Raw genomic sequence first — 20,834 nt, forward strand, 5'->3', positions numbered from 1 at the left:
GGCCAAACTGAAGTATGAGGTTGATAGACTTAGAGCTGTAAGGGAATGTAGAAGGGAGATGAACCAGAGTAAGCAGACTCTGCAGGCTCCCCCAGCAGAGGCTGGTTATCCAAAAAGCAGAGGGGAATGGACGAAGGTTGCTCTCAAAAGACGAAAAGTAAAATCTCCTTGCCTCCCCTCACCTTCCCCACTGCCCTTGGAAAACAAATATTGGGCATTGGAGGTCGAGGGTGAGGTGATCCTGATGCCGAAGGACACACCATCTCGGATTTTCCCTAAGGCAAAACAGCCTAAGGTTAAACAGCCGTCCCCTGGCATCAGGACTTGTTCCCTCAAAAACAGGAGGGTAATTGTTATTGGTAATTCCCTCCTGAGGGGAACAGAAGGCCCCATATGTTGGCCAGACCATTCTCACAGGGAAGTTTGCTGCCTCGCAGGAATTCAAGTTAGAGATATTACCAGAAGGCTGCCTAGTCTGGTGCAGCACTCCGATTACTATCCCTTAATAGTTATGCAGTTAGGGAATTATGATGTTGCAACCAGAGCTCCCAGGGCTATCAAGGATGACTTCAGGGCCCTGGGAGAACTGGTTGAGGGGTCAGGGGCACAAATAATTTTCTCATCAATACCCTTAGTTACAGGAGGGAATACCAGAAGGAAGAGGTCAGCAGCTATAGTCAACAAGTGGCTTAGAGGATGGTGCAGTCAAAAGAATTTTGGGGTTTTTGATCTTGGAGAACTTTCTACTGCACCCAGGTCACCTGGCAACAGATGGAGTACATCTGTCCCAGAGGAGGGGAAAGGTCACAGTATATGAGAATGGCCTATCCCTCAAAGGGAAAAGGATTGTAGGAAGGGAATTGGCAGGTCTCATAGATAGGGCTTTAAACTAGATTTGAAGGGGGAAGGGGCTGAAACCAGTCCCCCCAGACAGGAGTCTGAGGGTGGTAAGCTAGAGTCAGGGGTGAAACCAGCAGCCCAGCTGAAGTGCATGTACACAAATGCACGAAGCATGGGCAACAAACAAGAGGAGCCGGAAGCCTTGTTACAGCAGGAAAGTTATGATGTAGTTGCCATCACAGAGACGTGGTGGGACGACTCACATGACTGGAGCGCTGCAATTGATGGCTACAGGATCTTCAGGAGAGACAGGCGAGGAAGAAGGGGTGGAGGGGTGGCCCTGTACATCAGGGAGGCACTAGATGCCATTGAGATGGAGATTAGGGACGATCAGATTGAGTGCTTGTGGGTGAAAATTAGAGGGAAGGCCAACAGGGCTGACATCCTGGTTGGAGTCTGTTATAGACCACCAATCATTTTATAGGCAGCTTAAGGCTGTCTCAAGATCACCAGACCTTGTTCTCATGGGTGACTTCAACCTGCCTGATATCTGCTGGGATCTGCTGGGATCTGCATTAAGAACAGTGTGGCCAGCAGGAGCAGGGAGGTCATTCTGCCCCTGTACACTGCACTGGTTAGGCCACACCTCGAGTACTGTGTCCAGTTCTGGGCCCCTCAGTTTAGGAAGGATGTTGACTTGCTGGAACGAGTCCAGAGAAGGGCAACAAAGTTAGTGAGGGGCTTGGAACACAAGCCCTATGAGGAGAGACTGAGGGAGCTGGGGCTGCTTAGCCTGGAGAGGAGGAGACTCAGGGGTGACCTTATTGCTCTCTACAACTACCTGAAGGGAGGTTGTAGACAGGCAGAGGTTGGCCTCTTCTCCCAGGCAGCCAGTACCAGAACAAGAGGACACAGTCTCAGGCTGTAACAGGGGAGGTTCAGGCTGGAGGTCAGGAGGAAGTTTTACACAGAGAGAATGATTACCCATTGGAATGGGCTGCCCGGGGAGGTGGTGGAGTCGCCATTGCTGAAGGTGTTCAGGAGGAGACTTGATGGGGTGCTTGGTTGCATAGTTTCGTTGGTTGGGTGGTGTTGGATGATAGGTTGAACGCGATGATCTTGAAGGCCTCTTCCAACCTGGTCTATTCTGTTCTATTCTATTCTATTCTTGATAGACATTTAAAATGTGCTGAGTTTACTTTCCTATTACAGTTGGGAGGTTGGACGCGATGATCTTGAAGGTCTCTTCCAACCTGGTTTATTCTATTCTATTCTATTCTATTCTATTCAACACAGCAGAGAGGAGGCAGTCTAGGGGGTTCTTAGAGTGCATGGAGGACAGCTTCTTATCCCAGGTACTGCGAGAGCCTACCAGGGGTAAGGCTATGCTTGACCTCCTCTTCACCAATAGGAAAGGGCTGGTGGGTGATGTGGTGGTCCGAGGGTGTTTAAGGGCAGCAACCACAAGATAATTGAATTTTCAGTATGCAGTCAATCTAAGAGGGGCAGCGACCATGAGATAATTGAATTTTCAGTATGCAGTCAATCTAAGAGGGGCAGCAAGAAGACCTCCACTCTGCACTGCCGGAGGGCAGACTTCAGATTACTCAAGGAACTAACTCAGAAGGTTCCTTTGGAAACAGCCCTTAAAAACAAAGGGATCCAGGAGAGCTGGGCCTGCTTCAAGGAAGAACTGTTGAATACCGCAATTGAGAGATGGAGACAAAGCTTGATGCAAGCAAAGTGTCTACTTTATTGTACAAAGTCTTTTCTTTCTATAGGCTAACATAATCAAAAGCAACTAGTGATTGGCAATTAAATGTGTCCATCCGACAGTTACAGATTCGTGATTGGCTGCCGAGAAAATACCAGGGAACACACATCCCTGGACAAGGCTTCAGACAGGTGTTCGACAAAAGGCAAACGATCAAGCATCTCTTATCTAAGTTCAGAGAGAAGACAAAAGACTCTCTTGCAATGTTTACCAGCTCTTATTCTCAGGCGGTTGTGTGGCTTCCTGAGTCACAATGGCCGTTGGTAATCAGCTAAAGGCTTTTTTCTCTCCATACAGTTGCAGTTTTTCCCAAGGTCTGTGGCCTACAAGGGCTAAAACATTTCCTTCTATCAGCTGGGCATTGCTTGAGGTTCTACTCCCTAAATTCAGTGCATCATTTCCCCCTTTCTGTTTCACAACAAGAACCTTCTTAAGAGAACGATCAAGAAAGCATTGTAAGCATTGCAATATACAAAGTAACAAAAGTAACAAAAAGAGTAAAGCAACAAAAGCATAAATGATTGTTTTAAGAAAGCTACATAAGCATAAAAAGGATGATGGGACTGGCCAGTTATACAAATGCTATCCCATAAGGCAAGTAGAAAAAAGATTATCAGGAGAGGCAGTAGCCAGACATAAAGCAAAACACAACAAACCTAATCTTCAGCACTGTCTTTTACAACCTGCTCTAGAGGTGTGTTACATCTTTACTTTTCTAAGATGGTCAAAAAATCATAAATTGTTTAATTTTAGCAAGATTCTCCTTGATCCATGAAGATAGATCTGGCCAGACTCCATCTCCATAAATAAAGAAAATACTGGCAGGCAAACAGCAAGAGTGAAAAGGCTCCTTGGCTGGTTCAGAGATGGCATCCTGAATATTGATGGTTCTGACCAATATAAAATTGAACATAACACAATAATGCATTTTTATTCATCCTAATAATACTGATCTGTTGATGTTTTGTTTTTGCTAAGGAAAGGTACTGGGTCCTATTGATGCTCACCGTTGGCCTAATGCTGTTTCTTTTTCTTTCAAATTTCTCCTAGCTAAAACTTCCATAATTCTTACATCCTCTCTAAATTTTGTTAAATCACATTTATAATTACATATAAAATTAAAATTGTAGAATACAACATGCTTCAACCATTCTTTCTTGCAACATAATACCTGAATTTCCCTCTTTTGTTTTTATAACCTAAAATGAACATGTATTTTGTGCTATAATTGATTTTGACTTTTCCTGTAACTATTTAAAATTACGACAAACTGGTGAGTTAACATATAAATCCATGTGAACATTTTCTCAAATCACACAGTAAATAAGCAACCATAATATTCAGTCTTAATTCAGATGTTTTTTGGTACATTCTTCTCATTGTTGCTTTTGGTCTCAGATTATTATAACAGTCATTGTGGTCAGTGTTAGGTAGTTCTGGTGATTTCCAGCTTCATGGGAAATGCTGTTTTTTCATCTTCTTGATTCTTGTGCTGTTGTTGAGATGATTGCAATACTGCATTGCTGGTATCACTAAAACCTTAGTTATAAAATATGCCTTCCTTTTTTTTTTTTTTTTTTAAATATATATATATAATCCTTAAAGCTATTATGAATACACAGAAAGCACTAAAAAATTTCATTCTATAATAAACCTATAACAAACCCTTAAGTTATGCTAATACCAAAAATCCTTAAAAACTTAAAGAACTATGTTAAAATTAATCCATCAAATCAATGTCTAAAAAGAAATAAAGTTGTTACATTAACTAAAGAACACTTTCTAAAATTAAAACCTTATTTAGTACAATTCTTAACTATATTACATGGAGCTCCTTTGAAATGCCTAGGCACACACAAAAAACAAAGACAAGAAGGTTCGAACCAAAAGAAAGACTTAAAATTTGAACTCATTACTAAATACCTATACCTTACAATAATTACTAAATACTTATAAATACTAAATACTCACTATTCATTATGCTTACTGGTAAAACTTAACATCAAAATAACAAATCTATAAAGCACATTACAATCAGTAATAATGAAATTAGTACTGATGCTTTAAATCAGAACACAACTTTCATAAACTAGAGTCTTATCAGAAAGAAAAGGAGGGGGGGAAAGGGTGGCTGTCTCAGCAAAGCCACCGTAGGCACACAGGGGTAGAAGGGGGGGGTCGCCGTCGAATTCACAGCCCAATGTAGCTTTTCCTCGAAGGCAGGGCTTTATCAATAGGTAGTAACAGCAGTGATTTGAGCTTAATTGTTGTCTCCTGCTGTCCTTTTTGTTCTCTTTCTGTGGCTGTTTGGGCAGAGCAAAAGTCACTGCCTTGTCACCTTCTCCGATCTTAATTTCCTTTCTTAACATAGTCTCAAAACTGAGTTGTGATCTTTTAACATAGAATGTCCCTTCTGTCCACAATCAAAACACGTTGGAGAACTTTCAAGACTCAGCGTTGGGGGGGTCCAGTGGCAGGGGAGTAGCGGGCTGCTGTTGCTGTTAGGCTTAGCGTCTGCAGCTCCAAGGTTGCAGGAGGTCTTAGCAAAGTGCTGTTAATTACTGCTGAAGTTGCCTTAGGATCTTCTGCTAGTTGTTCTAAAGATTCTTTAACTAATTTCCACGCTGTAGAGGAAGACGTAGCAATTTCGCTTACTTTCGTTGCCATCCCGAGCTCTGTACTGACTCCCAATATTGCTTTCTCTTCTTGCGCTTTAAGCCTCTCAAATGTGATCCACCAAAAGGGAAGCAAGCGCTGAGCTTCAGTGTTCCCTGTTGTAGCAGCATCCCATAACTTCACCCTCCCCCGATTCCAAATTTTACACGTAAACACACTTGTGAGAAATGAACTCACTGTTGAAAATTTATAACCAGTTTATTATAAAATAAAGGCAACACAGCGCTGGGCGCATAGCGAGTTTGCTAGAGGCGCACCCTAACAACATGAGGTGAACTGATATAGACGGCAAACATACATATTAATATATTAAAGCGTACATATTCATATATTCCCCAACACGCTCCCACCCCTCCCCATCAGGACAGACAAAACCTGCACCCTTGACCTGGCCAGTCTTTAGACCTGTTGGTGCCTCACCTTTCTCTCCCAATACCCCAGACAATACAGACCCATCAGCCCAACGATCCAGGCACAACGATGGGGCCCGCCCGGTCCCCAGCAATTCCCCTTGCGAAAGCCAAATATTATAACCAGTTTCTCACAATCCCTCCCCTTTCTTTTTACTACATTTGGCTTGAGCCATAATAACCTAATTTAGCAACAATTCTACAACAAGCAAAAGGATTCCCAATTTCAACTTCCTGGTAAAGGGAATGCGATAACAACTGATGTTCCTTGCCTGAAAATACTTCCTCTTTTACTTTTCTAGTTTGTGATGTTTTCAGGCAAGGACCATTACCACTCCTATTCTGATCCTCATATCCTCCATTTGGGGTACCACGGTCCATTCAGTGGATGGATCCACCAGTCCTTTAACTCTGGTTGCATGTTGGCTGTCTGTATTGCAGTCTCTGTGGTCCCACTAGCTGAAGACAGTTTCTGGTACTTTAACACAAAGAACACAGATGAATCCTCTGTCCTAATCACTTCAAATTATAACTACAACAGCATACATTTATACACACACTCTCAGCACATCATTGTAGTGCAGCAGAAAAATACCATTACTATTACACTTTACCCATCCCCAATGACATCAAGTCCCAGGATCTTTTATACACAGAATGAAATCCTTGGTATTTTCGTGCAATGCAGATTCAGATGTTTCAAAAGGTGGGTTTGTCGCGCTAGTTCCAGAGCCTTCAGACCAGAGGTGTTCCTGAAGTGGTCCTTTTACTCACGAAGCATGTGTCCACCCTTGTTCTGCAGTATGAACAGCTGTATCTGTTGTTAACAAAACCAAGAAAAGATCCTTCCCGGGGGGGAATTAGTGACTCTCCTTTCCAAGTTGTTATTAACACTTTACCCCCAGCTTCAATCCCATATACATCAGGAATCCCAAAGGTGGGATCTGAGACCAGAACAAAACAAAAAGCTGCTTTCTGGGCCTCCTCTACTAATAAAGGCCACTGATAAGCAAATTGGCCCTCACCTACTTACAGAATCTAGTAACTTGGAACAATGCCCTACAGGATTTTTACTTCCAGTCCAGTCCTGGGTCAACACCCCATATAGATGTACAAAAAGATCAAATGATCAGGCAAATTTCAATCAACATTCTTTTTATTTATCCAATCACTCATCATCTTCTGGACTCCATTTAATATTACTATTGAGGGCTAATTTATCATATAAGACTTTTACCTCTTTTCTTTTTTTCTCTATCCATAATCACCAGTACCCTTACAGCAGTTAACAACATTCTAGCTTTTGCCTTATTTCTCTTCATCCCTCCTTACAAACATCTTCTGAGGTTCACGTCTAAACCTCTGTCTTGCCAATACTCAATCTTTTCCAATTTCTAATATCTGCCTATGGTTTTGCCACAAACTGCATCTTAAGAAGTATCACCCCAGCTGCAGAACTGGGATCTATTCCAGAATAGAGCTGCAAACTTCTCTTTAATCTTACCATCCACTCCATAGGCGGCTTCCTCTGATACTCACTATAGGCTTTATCAAAATTTCTGGGCACAGCTTCTTCAATTCCTTGTCCCATGTTCTGTCTCCCCTGAAGCTGTTGATGGTCCCACTGAGGATCTTGATTAGGCCACTTCTGATTTCTTGGTGGCCCCCCCACTCTGATTTTACCTCTCCCATAATTCTCACACCAGCCTGTCTGCCTTTTCCTTGTCTTTGTCCTTAAATACGGGAACAGGGGTAGGGCGTGAAGCCCTAATCCAAACAGCAGCATATTCAGCTTCTTCCCTACTAAAACATTTTTCAAAGCTTGGCTCCCTTTTCTCAACTCATCATCCCAATACTATAATATGATCCCTAAGGCGCTCTCTGAGATGGGAATGGGAGGGAGTTCTGATGACTTGCTTTTTGTCCCATTCTCCTGATCACTAATCTCTGCCCGGGGGTCAAAACTGAGCGGCGGCAGTTGAAGCGCCAGCTCCGAGCCACTAGCCCGCTCCCTGCGAACGACCGACCCCCCCTCACTGTGCCGATCTCCTGCAAAGTCAAACCGCAAAAAAAACCTCACCCGCCGCAGCCCAGGTCCCTGCCCTCCTGCGGAGACCTGAAACCACGGAAAAAACCTTCCCGAAGCAGGTCCCTCAAACCGAGGTCCCCCCCTAGAAACCGGAACGTCAGACCCGCGAGCGTGACCGCGCCACGGGCCCCCACAGTTCAAGTCCCCTAAGGAACCGACCGCAGGATAACTCCTGAACCCGGGTCCCCCACCGCCGGAACCCCGGAAACCAGGACGCCAAACCCGCGAGCGTGACCGCACCACGGGCCCCCACAGTTCAAGTCCCACTAAGGAACCGACCGCAGGATACTAATAACTCCTGAACCCGGGTCCCCCACCGACGGAACCCCGGAAACCAGGACGCCAAACCCGCCACCGCGATGCGGGCCCCCACGGCCCCGGCCCCTCCAGAAACCGGGCCGCAGGATACCAAAACCCCGAAACCGGGCCCCTCACCACCGGGACGCCGAAAACCGGGACGCAGCGCTGGTCGCCCGATCCCTACAGACGACCACTCTCCACAGCCCCCAGACCGTAGAAACAACGCTGCCCCTTCACAGCCCGAATCCTCCAGGGCTGTGAAGACCACCTGACTACCAGCCAGAATCCTCATCCACAGTGAAATTCCAGCACCCCGTAGCCAGGACCCCTACCCAGGCAAAACTCACCGAACGGCCTGGATCCTATGCACCCTGATTGACACGAATTATTTCTCCATACATCACACCCACCAATTCTTCGCTAAAACAAACAACTATCCACCTTCAGTCTCCAATTTAACATCCTTAGCTACCGGGACTTTAAACCTTTCCCCTTTTGCCTCTAAAACTCTCTCTCCACACCCCCTCTAGGAACCTTGGTAACACGAATAACCCTCCTTCTCCAACCCGAGCCTGGCCACCTCCTGGGCCTGATCCTTTACCAGTCCCTGGTGGGCACAGCTCAGCCACTACAGCTCTCCCCGCAACAGCTCCTGCTCTGCCCGCCGCACTACCGCAGGTGCTGGTGCAAACACTGGCTTGCAGCTCCGGCTGCTTTACGTGCAGCCCCCTACCCTAATGGCCCCGGCTCCAGGCCCGCCCAGAGCCGATCTAACTAAGCTTAAACCCTTAAGATCTCTCCCACAATCTACTTTTCTCTCTAGGCCCTTCCTCCATTACCCTTTTGCCTTATCCTTATCCTGCGTATTGTGCTTCCAACACGCAACCCCAGAGGACTGTCTGGGGGTATATCCCTGGGTACCCTTGTTGCTCCAATGTTTCCCGGGGCTGGTCTACACCTGACCCTTGCCCCATTTTCCGAGGTCCACGCATTCCATCACCAACCGCTTCATCCCTTCACTGGCCAAGTCCCTCGCGGGTGCTTGGAAACACAGTTATAAGAACTCCACTATCACTTCGTGAATCCGGACTGTCCAGTCCACGTCTCACGCATACACGCACACTCACTGACCTCAATACCCGCCCAACCGGACAATACTTACAGTCCTTTTCTTGCCCGGGTCTTTGTGCACTAGAATTACAGGCTAGTTCTGGGAGCTCCTTCCCTTGCCTTTATCTTATAATGTCAGCTGGATCACCTACCCGTGTTCAGAGAGGCTTCCAGGGTCCTCCTTCTGGGCCGCCGAAATCGGCGGGGGCGCCCCCCCTTCTGAAGGGTCCTGAAAGCCGTCGCAGGCAGGGTAATCACGTCGGGGTCACCAAATTGTGAGAAATGAACTCACTGTTGAAAATTTATAACCAGTTTATTATAAAATAAAGGCAACACAGCGCTGGGCGCATAGCGAGTTTGCTAGAGGCGCACCCTAACAACATGAGGTGAACTGATATAGACGGCAAACATACATATTAATATATTAAAGCGTACATATTCATATATTCCCCAACACGCTCCCACCCCTCCCCATCAGGACAGACAAAACCTGCACCCTTGACCTGGCCAGTCTTTAGACCTGTTGGTGCCTCACCTTTCTCTCCCAATACCCCAGACAATACAGACCCATCAGCCCAACGATCCAGGCACAACGATGGGGCCCGCCCGGTCCCCAGCAATTCCCCTTGCGAAAGCCAAATATTATAACCAGTTTCTCACACACTAGATGGTGTAACTGTCAGGATTTTCGCTTGTACCCACTTCAGCAGCACCTTAAGATCATGGCCATAAATAGCTTTGCCATGCTTTTTAAGGAGTTTCTGCAATAGTTCATAAACATCTCTTTCTGAGGAAGTCGCTTGATTCCCCATATTTAGTTTCCCACGGCTCACCTCTCGTCGCAGCGGGAGGGTTATGTTCAGGCCAGCTCCTGCTTCCTTTCAGCAGCTCATTCAAAGTTCCGTGGGACGTCATGGCAGGTCGCAGCTTAGCGATTCATCAACTCCATCACATCGGAGTCACCATCTTACCGTGACTGAGAGATGGAGACAAAGCTTGACGCAAGCAAAGTGTCTACTTTATTGTACAAAGTCTTTTCTTTATATAGGCTAACATAATCAAATGCAACTCGTGATTGGTAATTAGATGTGTCCATCCGACAGTTACAGATTCGTGATTGGCTGCCGAGAAAATACCAGGGAACACACATCCCTGGACAAGGCTTCAGACAGGTGTTCGACAAAAGGCAAACGATCAAGCATCTCTTATCTAAGTTCAGAGAGAAGACAAAAGACTCTCTTGCAATGTTTACCAGCTCTTATTCTCAGGCGGTTGTGTGGCTTCCTGAGTCACAATGGCCGTTGGTAATCAGCTAAAGGCTTTTTTCTCTCTATACAGTTGCAGTTTTCCCCAAGATCTGTGGCCTACAAGGGCTAAAACATTTCCTTCTATCAGCTGGGCATTGCTTGAGGTTCTACTCCCTAAATTCAGTGCGTCAGTTGAAGGCGCAGGGACAGGCTGTGCCAGTGTGCCGGAAGATGAGCTGCCAGGGCAGACGGCCAGCCTGGATGGGCAATGAACTTCTAAAAGAACTAAGGGAAAAAAGAGAGGGTGTATCATCTTTGGAAGAGAGGGGAGGCAACCCATGAAAAATTTAAGGATGTTGCTAGGTCTTGGAAGAAAATGAGGGAGGCAAAAGCACATTTGGAGCTTAGCCTGGCCTCTGCTGTGAAGGACAAAAAAAGTCCTTCTATAAATACACTAATAGCAAGAGGAAGGGCAAGGACAACCTCCACTCCTTGGTGGACACGGAGGGGAACGTTGTAACAAAGGATGAGGAAAAGGCAGAGATACTTAACACCTTCTTTGCCTCAACTTTTACTAGCAGGACAGAATGTCTTCCAGACAGCTGGCCTCCAGAGCTGGCAGATGGAGCCAGGGAGCAGCATAGGTTGTCTCTGTTCCAGGAGGAGGCAGTCAGAGATCTGCTCAGCCGCTTGGATCCCCACAAGTCCATGGGACCAGATGGGATCCATCCTAGGGTGCTGACTTAGAGAATGACACACAAGAGACTCAGTAAGTTTCTTGTATTATGCTTCTATTCTGGCGCGCCTGACACAGGTAGAATCATTTCAAAAGACCTGTGTACCTTCAGAGAGTTTTGGGCAAGCTTTTATACAAAAAGTTATCTGTCTATAATGACAGGGGTCCAGATGCTTCCTATCTATACAAAGCTTATCTATCCAGATGCTTCCTATCTATACAAAGCTTATCTATCCAGATGCTTCCTATCTATACAAAGCTTATCTATCTAAAAGAGCAGAAGTATACATATCATGTAGGTGTCTTTTATCTTATACAAAAGATCATCTTGTCCAAGACTAACAGAAGTAAATCACTGAAAAATCCTGCTATTCCTTATCTATCCAAAGGCTGTCTGCCAACCCCTCTCCCCCTCCCTGCATTCCAGCATTTCAGCTAACAAGCAGAAAATTCTTATCAACTCTGTTATTCTGTTAATGAGACTTTTCTGTTCATCAATTCCCCCCTTTCTTACAGCCAAGAGTATATTCCTATACTATATTTTCTTAAAATAATGTCCTGTTTCCAGCTCATGCCTGAGTGTATAATTTTTATACTTATGGTAGGATTCTACACTACTCTTTCCAGTACACATAATTATCTCAATCAAAACTAGCAGTAATATTATTAATAAAACAATCATTACAATTCCCAGCAACAACTGTTTAAGCCAGCGTATATTGGGCATCCATGAGGTTAACTCTTCCCAGAGGTCTGATAATCCATATGATGTATCATCCTTGCTTACCTCATGTAATACTTTCCCCTGTTCCCATATATTTTGTACATCAGTTTTAATTTGTCCTGATCTATCTACATAGGTGCAACAAGTGGTGTTTATCAGGGTACACACCCCTCCCATTTCAGCTGTAATAATATCCAAAGCCAGCCTGTTTTGTAGTGACACACTGCTCACAGACTTAACTTCCACCTGCAGATTCTGCACTGCATCAGCTGCTGAATTAGCAATGACTTCCATTGTAGCTGATATATTTACTATTGCTTTTTCAAGTTGTGCAACGCCTAATGCAGGGAACAATGCTCGAACAAAACTGTGATATCCAGTATTGTATCTGACAAGGGGATTTGCTGTCCTTCTGTGTCTTCTCCAAAGAGTTCTCCAATATCCTCTAGGCAGGATCTCATGATGGACAGTGATTTGTGGGGTTAAGTAGCCTGCAGTGCAAACTCCTGTCCATTTTGGGGGTAAGCTTTTTCTGGCATGCCCATCCCCACATAACCACCAATATCCATAAGGGAGTAAGCAACTAATTTGACTTAATAGGGCGACACCAGCCCCTACAACATCCAGCCTGCTTTCTTTAGAAGAGGTACAGCCATTTCCCTGAACCCATGGATTGGCACCTGAGACTTCTCCAGGGGAAGAGTAATTCCAGCTGCAGCCCAACCCTGTTAAATTTCGCCATCCTACCTTATTTTCACTACTTTCATTACTTTCTACAAAAAGGGTTCGTGAAGGATCTACAATTAATAAGTCAAACTTTGGACCCAACCTTTCTGAGCTATCTTTCCCATGCTGACAATTGTGGAAGTTACTATCAGATGTAGTCACCCAGTCTGACGGCCCCCATGTCCAATTCATTGAGGCTACCCCAAATAAAGGGGTCCTCATTTGGCCTCGAGGAAGTTCAGTGCATATCCAACAGTTAGAAAGATTAGTTTGCAAAGCCAATTCTTGACTAACATTTAAGTACATATTGCCTTCCCATCCTTCAATAGTATTAATCAACAAACAAATCACGATTATCGATACAGCTTGAGCTTCAGGGGTCCCTGAGATTCGAGTTTCCATTCTCTTGCTGAAGTCTTCTTGACTCTGGTGTGGTGAATCCAAGCAGCTTGTTCCTTGATTTTGATGGCTGTGAAGGATGTCAATAACACCTGATATGGTCCGGTCCACTTGGGCTCCAGAGGGTTTTCTGAAAGAGATCTGACATAGACATAATCTCCAGGTTCCACATCATGGACTGGTCTGTCTAACCCTCTCACGTTGGTTCCAATCACCTGTTTGTTAACAATGCTCAGGTTCTTATAAATTTGCTGAACATACTTGTTCAACATTTCCTCTCTAAATTGCCCTGGTTCAGAAGGGTCCATAGTTCCTACTACATAAGGTCTTCCAAACAGGATTTCAAATGGGCTCAACCCTTCCTTTATTCTTTGCTTAGTTCGAATTCGCAACAGGGCAATTGGTAATGCTTGTGGCCAAGGAAGGTTTGCTTCCTGTCCAATTTTTACTATCTGGTTTTTGATTAAATGGTTCATTTTCTCCACTTGCCCACTCGAATGTGGATTGTAGGGGGTGTGGAGTTGCCAATCAATCCCTAAAATTTTGCTCACCTGTTGTACCACCTTGGCCACAAAATGAGGTCCCCTGTCTGAGGAAATAGCAGCAGGTACCCCAAAACGAGGTATTATTTCTTGTAACACTGCCTTAGTAATCTCCCATGCTTTGTTTGTGCGACAGGGAAATGCTTCTGGCCAACCAGAGAAGGTGTCAGTGAGTACCAACAGGTACCTGTATCCCCCCTTTCTTGGGAGCTCAGTAAAATCAATTTGCCATTGTTGTCCTGGATAATTTCCTCTGCTAATTTGTCCCAGTCTAACTCCTCTTCTTACTTTGGGGTTAGCCTTAAGACACACCTCACATTGCCGGGTTACCTGTTCGACCGTGGTGTATAATTTCCGTGCTATACACTCCTGAACCAATTTTCGATACAGGGCTTCTGCTCCCCAGTGAGTCTTTGCATGTTCCATCTGAACAAAAGCCCAGAGAAGGTTCGTGGGAATGATTAATCTCCCATCCAGTGTCCTGGCCCAGCCCTTTCCTGTCCTATTCCCCAAAAGGTCTTTAATTAATTTCTGATCCTCTGTGCTATACACAGGTTCTGGCTCTTTTTGCTCAATTGACAGTTTACCATCTGGGATCAAAACAAACTCTGACACCTTTCTCCCCTCCCTGGCCACCCTTTTAGCTGTTTCATCTGCCAGTCTGTTGCCTCTTTCTTGACCAGTATTCCCTTTTTGGTGTGCTTTGCAGTGCATTATGGCGACTTTGCTTGGCTTCTGCACTGCTTCTAGCAGCCTCAGTATTTCTTCTGCATGTTTAATACCTTTTCCTTGAGATGTCAACAGTCCTCTTTCTTTCCAAATGGCTCCATGGGCATGTACCACCCCAAAGGCATACTTGGAGTCAGTCCATATGTTTGCACTTTTCCCTCGGGAAAGCTCAAGAGCTCTGGTCAGTGCTATTATCTCTGCCTTTTGAGCGGAGGTGTTACTTGGTAGGGCTTCTGCCTCGATTACCTCTTCTCCTGTAGTTACAGCGTACCCAGCTTTTCTTTCTCCCTGGATCACAAAACTGCTTCCATCAGTGTACCAGTTATGGTCTGCCTTTTCTAGGGGTTCTTCCTTCAGGTCAGGTCTGCTGGAATAAGTGGCCTCAATTGTTTCCAAACAATCGTGAATAACTGGTTCTCCATCACCACCCTGGAGGAAAGAGGCTGGATTGACAAAGTTAGCAACTTTAATTTCTACATCATCCTGCTCTACTAGGATGGCTTGGTATTTAAGAAATCGTTGTGGAGACAGCCAGTGTCCTCCCTTGGCTTCTAGAACAGCAGAGATGGTGTGTGATACTAGGACTGTGATCTTCTGCCCCATTGTGAACTTTCGAGACTCTTGAATGTTAATTGCAACTGCTGCCACAGCCCTCAGGCATCCTGGCCATCCCTTGCTTACCTCATCCAGTTGTTTAGAGAGGTATGCCACCGCCCTTCGGTAGGGTCCTAAGGTTTGTGCTAGGACTCCGAGTGCTATCCCTTGGCTTTCATGGGAATACAATAAAAAAGGTTTAGTGACATCAGGTAGGCCTAGTGCTGGTGCCCTCATCAATTCCTTCTTTAAGGTACGGAAAGCTTGTTCAGCTTCTCCATTCCATTGCAAGTCCTTATCAGTCTCTTTCAATAATTCATAGAGGGGTTTCACAAGCAGGCCATAATTATAAATCCACAACCGGCACCACCCTGTCATTCCCAAAAAGGTTCGGAGTGCCTTTACTGTGTTTGGAAGTGGAATAGAACAGATGGCCTCCTTTCTTTCAGGGCCCAGCACTCGTTGTCCTGCTGTTAATTCATATCCCAAGTAGGTTACTTGCTGCTGTACTATTTGGGCCTTCTGCGGGGAAACTCGGTACCCATGAAGTCCCAGGAAATTCAGCATACTCACAGTCCAGCTTTCACATTCCGCTCTGGTCTGGGTGGCCAGCAGGATGTCATCTACATACTGTAGCAGAGCTCCATTGCCTTCTGGCCTGTTCCACTTCTCTAATTCTTTTGCGAGCTGATTTCCAAAGACAGTAGGGCTGTTCTTAAATCCTTGGGGCAAGACTGTCCAAGTTAATTGACACTTTCGGTTAGTTTCTGGGTTCTCCCATTCAAAGGCAAACAGTGGCTGGCTCTCAGGGGCCAGGGGTAAACAGAAAAAGGCATCCTTTAGATCCAAGACGGTAAACCATTCTAATTCTGTTCTCAATTGAGTCAAGAGGGTATATGGGTTTGCCACCACAGGATGGATATCCTTTGTTATTTTATTTATAGCCCTTAGGTCCTGCACTAACCGATACCCTCCAGCTGCTTTCCTTACAGGTAAAATTGGAGTATTGTAAGCTGATTCACACTCTGTTAGCAGCCCATACTTTAAGAATTTTTCTACAATAGGCAAAACTCCTTCCCTATCTTCTTTCCTTAAAGGATATTGTTTTAATCTAACAGGTTGAGCTCCAGGCTTAAGATCTATTATCACAGGTAGGGCATTTTTGGCCCTTCCAGGCTGCTCAGTGTCCCAAACCCCAGGATATACTTGATCTTTTATGCTTTCTTTTATTCCGTTTTTCTCTTGTTGAGGGCTCATTAATGCAAGACTTAAAACCTCAACCAACTGTTCCTCCCTTACTCTGAATTCTACCTTCCCCTTATTAAATTTAATTTCAGCTCCCAATGCTTCCAACAAATCCCTCCCCAGCAATGACTTTGGGGCATTTGGCATATATAAAAACTTATGTAAGCCCCAAGTTTTACCATATTTATATTTAAGAGGTTTAAAAAAATATGCCTTCTCAGTTTGACCTGTAGCCCCTACCACAGAAACATAGCTCTCATCCAGAGGCAGCAGTGCTTGATTTAAGACTGAAAAGGTTGCTCCTGTGTCAACTAGGAATTCCAGTTTATTTTCTTGTTCCCCTAGCTTCATTATAACCAGAGGATCTGCTAGGGTATTTATAGTCTCCTCCGGTCCTCCCTAATCATCCTCTTCTAGTTGTGCCTGTATTCTGTTTTTCTTTTTCCTCTCTGGACATTCTCTTTTCCAGTGTCCCTTCTTTCTACAAATCACACACTGATCCTTTTCCAACCGCACTCTATTAGTCCCTTTAGTCTTCTTACTTTCCTGCAACGCTGCTACCAACATTCTCTTCTCTTTTCTCCTACTTTCTTCTTCCCTGTTAGAAAATACTCTCCATGCTACATCCAAAAGTGCCTCTAAATCCCTTCCCTGCGGGGGTGACAACTTTTGCAGCTTCTTTCTGATATCACTAGCAGATTGGCCAATAAATAGGGATACCAGTTGTTGTATACCTACTTCTGATCCGGGGTCAAGAGAGGTGTTTTTCCTCATTACTTCCCTCAGCTTATCCAAGAATTCTGAGGGTGATTCACCAGGTCCTTGTCTGACTGAGTATAACACAGACCAGTTAATTGCTTTCGGAATGGCTTTTTCTATTCCCCTGGCTACAAACTCCCGGTATTCCTCCAATCTAGTCCTTTGCAGCGCATTGTTTGTATTCCATTCCGGATTTTGGAGTGGAAATACATCTCCAATGTTTGCCCCCCCTCCCCGGGTTTGAATTCTTTCTGTTGCAAGCTCCAATCCATGTTTTTCAATTAATTGTTTCTCTGTTTCAGTCATTTGTTCTAATAATAACTGGATATCGTCCCAGTCTGGATTGTGCTGCCTAACCATGAATCGAAAATGTGTAGCTGTCCCTGTGGGATCATTACGATAATTTTTAGCCGTTTCTCTCCAACTATCCAAATCATGACTTGTAAAAGGCACCTTAATCCAGACTGGGTCCCCCTCAGGCCCTACTGCTTGTCGCAGGGGGGCTTGAATGAGTACCTGGGAAGCCGGGGCATTTGCTTGCTGTCCTCGGGTCCTTCTTGCCACTGGGCTTCCCTGAGCATAGCTCTGGGAACTGACTCCAGTATCACTATCTGAATTGCTGCCACTCCCAAAACCTCCGACATTATTTTCCGAACTCTCTGTCACTACCTCTTGCAATTTTCCTGGAGATTGATAAAATTCAGGCAGGTCTTTTATTTCCTCAAGTTTAAGACACCTCTGCCCTATACTACACGCAGAGCAACACCTTTTCAACTGTGTCTGCCTCTTATTCTTGGCCTTGTTTTCTTTTTCAAGGGCCAAAACCATTGGATCTGAGGGAGCTCTAACACCACAGTCCCTTTGAAACTCCGGATGCTCTCGGAGATAGAAAAACATATCAGCATATATTGTCTCATCCCATCTCTTTTCTCTTCTTAAAAACAACATCAATTGCAGTAAAGTATCATACTCCAGACTCCCATTTACAGGCCATTTCTCTCCACCATCTAATTTATATAATGGCCACCACCGGGTACAAAATTTAATTAGAGTCTTTTGATTTGTTGACCCTCCTGGGGGTCCTCCAATTTCCCCCCAGTGGGCAAGTATACAACCAAGTGGGCTATGTCTTGGGATCTCACTACTTTGTCTCCCTCCCATTTTACACAATACAACACAGTACTTTCTTTTTACAGCACACAGAACACAAAACAAATACAAATACAACTACAACAATAATGACCGGTCCTTAGCACACAGTTATTGGCCACACACACTCAGCCACACATTCAAAACCTCTCGTACTTTATGTTCTTTAGGGACCCTCTTGGCCCCTCGCACACTTAAACGGTACTAATAATTCCCTTTGGGACCCCCCTGGTCCCACACTACAGACAATGTTCATGATACATAAACAATGCCTATAGTTACCTTTGGGACCCCCCTGGTCCCAACCCAAGAGCTCTTTTACCTAGGGGTGCAATAAATGCCTCTCTCCCGCGCAGGGCGTCCCCTCGCGACTTACGGAGCTACCCCTTTCATAGAAGCATACCTTCTCTGTGCTGGCAGTCTTGTCTGTTCCTGCAGCGATCTGATGAGCAGCGGAGCTCTCCTCGAGAATTTCTCGGCGGGCCCTGAGAGGTCCGGCTCCTCAGCAGGTCCTGCAGCCAAACAGAGTCGTCCTGCCGCGGTCGCCAAATTGACTTAGAGAATGACACACAAGAGACTCAGTAAGTTTCTTGTATTATGCTTCTATTCTGGCGCGCCTGACACAGGTAGAATCATTTCAAAAGACCTGTGTACCTTCAGAGAGTTTTGGGCAAGCTTTTATACAAAAAGTTATCTGTCTATAATGACAGGGGTCCAGATGCTTCCTATCTATACAAAGCTTATCTATCCAGATGCTTCCTATCTATACAAAGCTTATCTATCCAGATGCTTCCTATCTATACAAAGCTTATCTATCTAAAAGAGCAGAAGTATACATATCATGTAGGTGTCTTTTATCTTATACAAAAGATCATCTTGTCCAAGACTAACAGAAGTAAATCACTGAAAAATCCTGCTATTCCTTATCTATCCAAAGGCTGTCTGCCAACCCCTCTCCCCCTCCCTGCATTCCAGCATTTCAGCTAACAAGCAGAAAATTCTTATCAACTCTGTTATTCTGTTAATGAGACTTTTCTGTTCATCAGTGCTGAGAGAGCTGGCAGATGAGCTGGCCAAGCCACTCTCCATCATTTTTCAGCATTCCTGGCTCACTGGAGTGGTCCCAGATGACTGGAAGCTGGCCAACGTGGTGCCCATCCATAAGAAGGGCCGGTTGGATGAGCCAGGGAATTATAGGCCTGTCAGCCTGACCTCAGTGCCAGGCAAGATCATGGAACAGGTCATCCTGAGTGCAATCACACAGCACTTACAGGATGGCCAAGGGATCAGGCCCAGCCAGCATGGATTTAGGAAGGGCAGGTCCAGCCTGACCAACCTGATCTCCTTCTATGATCTGGTGACCTGCCTGGTGGATGTGGGGCAGGCTGTGGATGTGGTCTACCTGGACTTCAGCAAGGCCTTTGACACCGTCCCCCATAGCAAACTCCTGGCCAAGCTGTCAGCCCATGGCTTGGACAGGAGCACACTGCGATGGGTTAGGAACTGGCTGGAGGGCTGAGCTATGGTGAATGGTGCCACATCCAGCTGGCAGCCAGTCAGTAGTGGTGTGCCCCAAGGATCCGTGCTGGGCCCCATGCTCTTTAACATCTTTATTGATGATCTGGATGAGGACATTGAGTCCATCATCAGTAAATTTGACATCAAATTGGGGGCAGGTGTGGATCTGTTAGACGGTAGAAGGGCTCTGCAGTGGGACCTTGACAGGCTGGACTGATGGGCAGAGACCAACATGATGGCATTCAACAAGTACATGTGCTGGGTGCTGCACTTTGGCCACAACAGCCCCATGCAGAGGTACAGGCTGGGGCCAGAGTGGCTGAGGAGCAGCCAGGCAGAAAGGGACCTGGGGGTACTGGTTGACAGCTAGCTGAACATGACCTAGCAGTGTGGCCAGGCAGCCAAGAAGGCCAATGGCATCCTGTCCTGCATCAGGAACAGTGTGGCCAGCAGGAGCAGGGAGGTCATTCTGCCCCTGTACACTGCACTGGTTAGGCCACACCTCAAGTACTGTGTCCAGTTCTGGGCCCCTCAATTTTGGAAAGATGTTGACCTACGGGAACGTGTCCAGAGAAGGGCAACAAAGTTGGTGAGGGGTTTGGAACACAAGCCCTATGAGGAGAGGCTGAGGGAGCTGGGATTGCTTAGCCTGGAGAAGAGGAGACTCAGGGGTGACCTTCTTGCTCTCTACAACTACCTGAAGGGAGGTTGTAGACAGGCGGATGTTGGTCTCTTCTCCCCGGCAGCCAGTACCAGAACAAGAGGACACAGTCTCAGGCTGCACCAGGGGACGATTAGGTTGGATGTTAGGAAGAAGTTCTATACAGAGAGAGTGATTGGCCATTGGAATGGGCTGCCTGGGGAGGTGGTGGAGTCACCATCATTGGAGGTGTTCAGGAGGAGACTTGATTGGGTGCTTGGTGCCATGGTTTAGTTGTTTAGGTGGGTTGGATTGGTGATGGGTTGGATGGGATGATCTTGAAGGTCTCTTCCAACTTGGTTGTTTGTTGTTATTATTATTATTATTATTATTATTATTATTATTATTATTATTATTATTATTATTATTGTTATTATTATTACTGTTGTTGTTGGTTTTGTTATTATTCTATTCTGTTCTATTCTATTCTGTTACGATACTAAAATTAACAGGTGCATATGAACACATTCAGTGTTTTAAACCTGGGGCTGTTTAGGTATAGGATTGGAATGTGGTATTTAAAGTATAAGAATCCATGTCAAGTGATCCAATCTGAATTGTATTTTA

The 20,834-nt window shown here is 45.3% G+C and overlaps 2 protein-coding genes across 5 annotated transcripts in view; one reads left to right on the forward strand and one right to left on the reverse strand.

The window, feature by feature from the left end:
* The window catches only part of KCMF1 (potassium channel modulatory factor 1), a 237,995-nt gene that overhangs the window by 185,892 nt on the left and 31,269 nt on the right, over positions 1 to 20,834 (forward strand). The window lies entirely within an intron of this gene.
* LOC137456957 (endogenous retrovirus group V member 2 Env polyprotein-like) lies at positions 11,295 to 19,088 on the reverse strand. Of its 2 annotated transcripts, none has more exons than XM_068168635.1 (2): positions 18,453 to 19,088; positions 11,295 to 13,172 (listed from the first exon to the last, which is right to left on the reverse strand). In XM_068168635.1, exon 2 carries the CDS (start codon positions 13,032 to 13,034, stop codon positions 11,718 to 11,720), a length of 1,317 nt encoding a protein of 438 aa, XP_068024736.1. In that variant the 5' UTR covers positions 13,035 to 13,172; positions 18,453 to 19,088; the 3' UTR covers positions 11,295 to 11,717. The 2 variants fall into 2 exon arrangements, with proteins under 2 accessions (XP_068024736.1, XP_068024735.1); XM_068168634.1 differs by having other exon boundaries at positions 17,417 to 19,088.

The sequence above is a fragment of the Melanerpes formicivorus genome, unplaced genomic scaffold (genome assembly GCF_026170545.1).
Source record: "Melanerpes formicivorus ecotype bairdi unplaced genomic scaffold, bMelFor1.0.p_v2 SCAF_145, whole genome shotgun sequence".
NCBI lineage: Eukaryota > Metazoa > Chordata > Aves > Piciformes > Picidae > Melanerpes > Melanerpes formicivorus.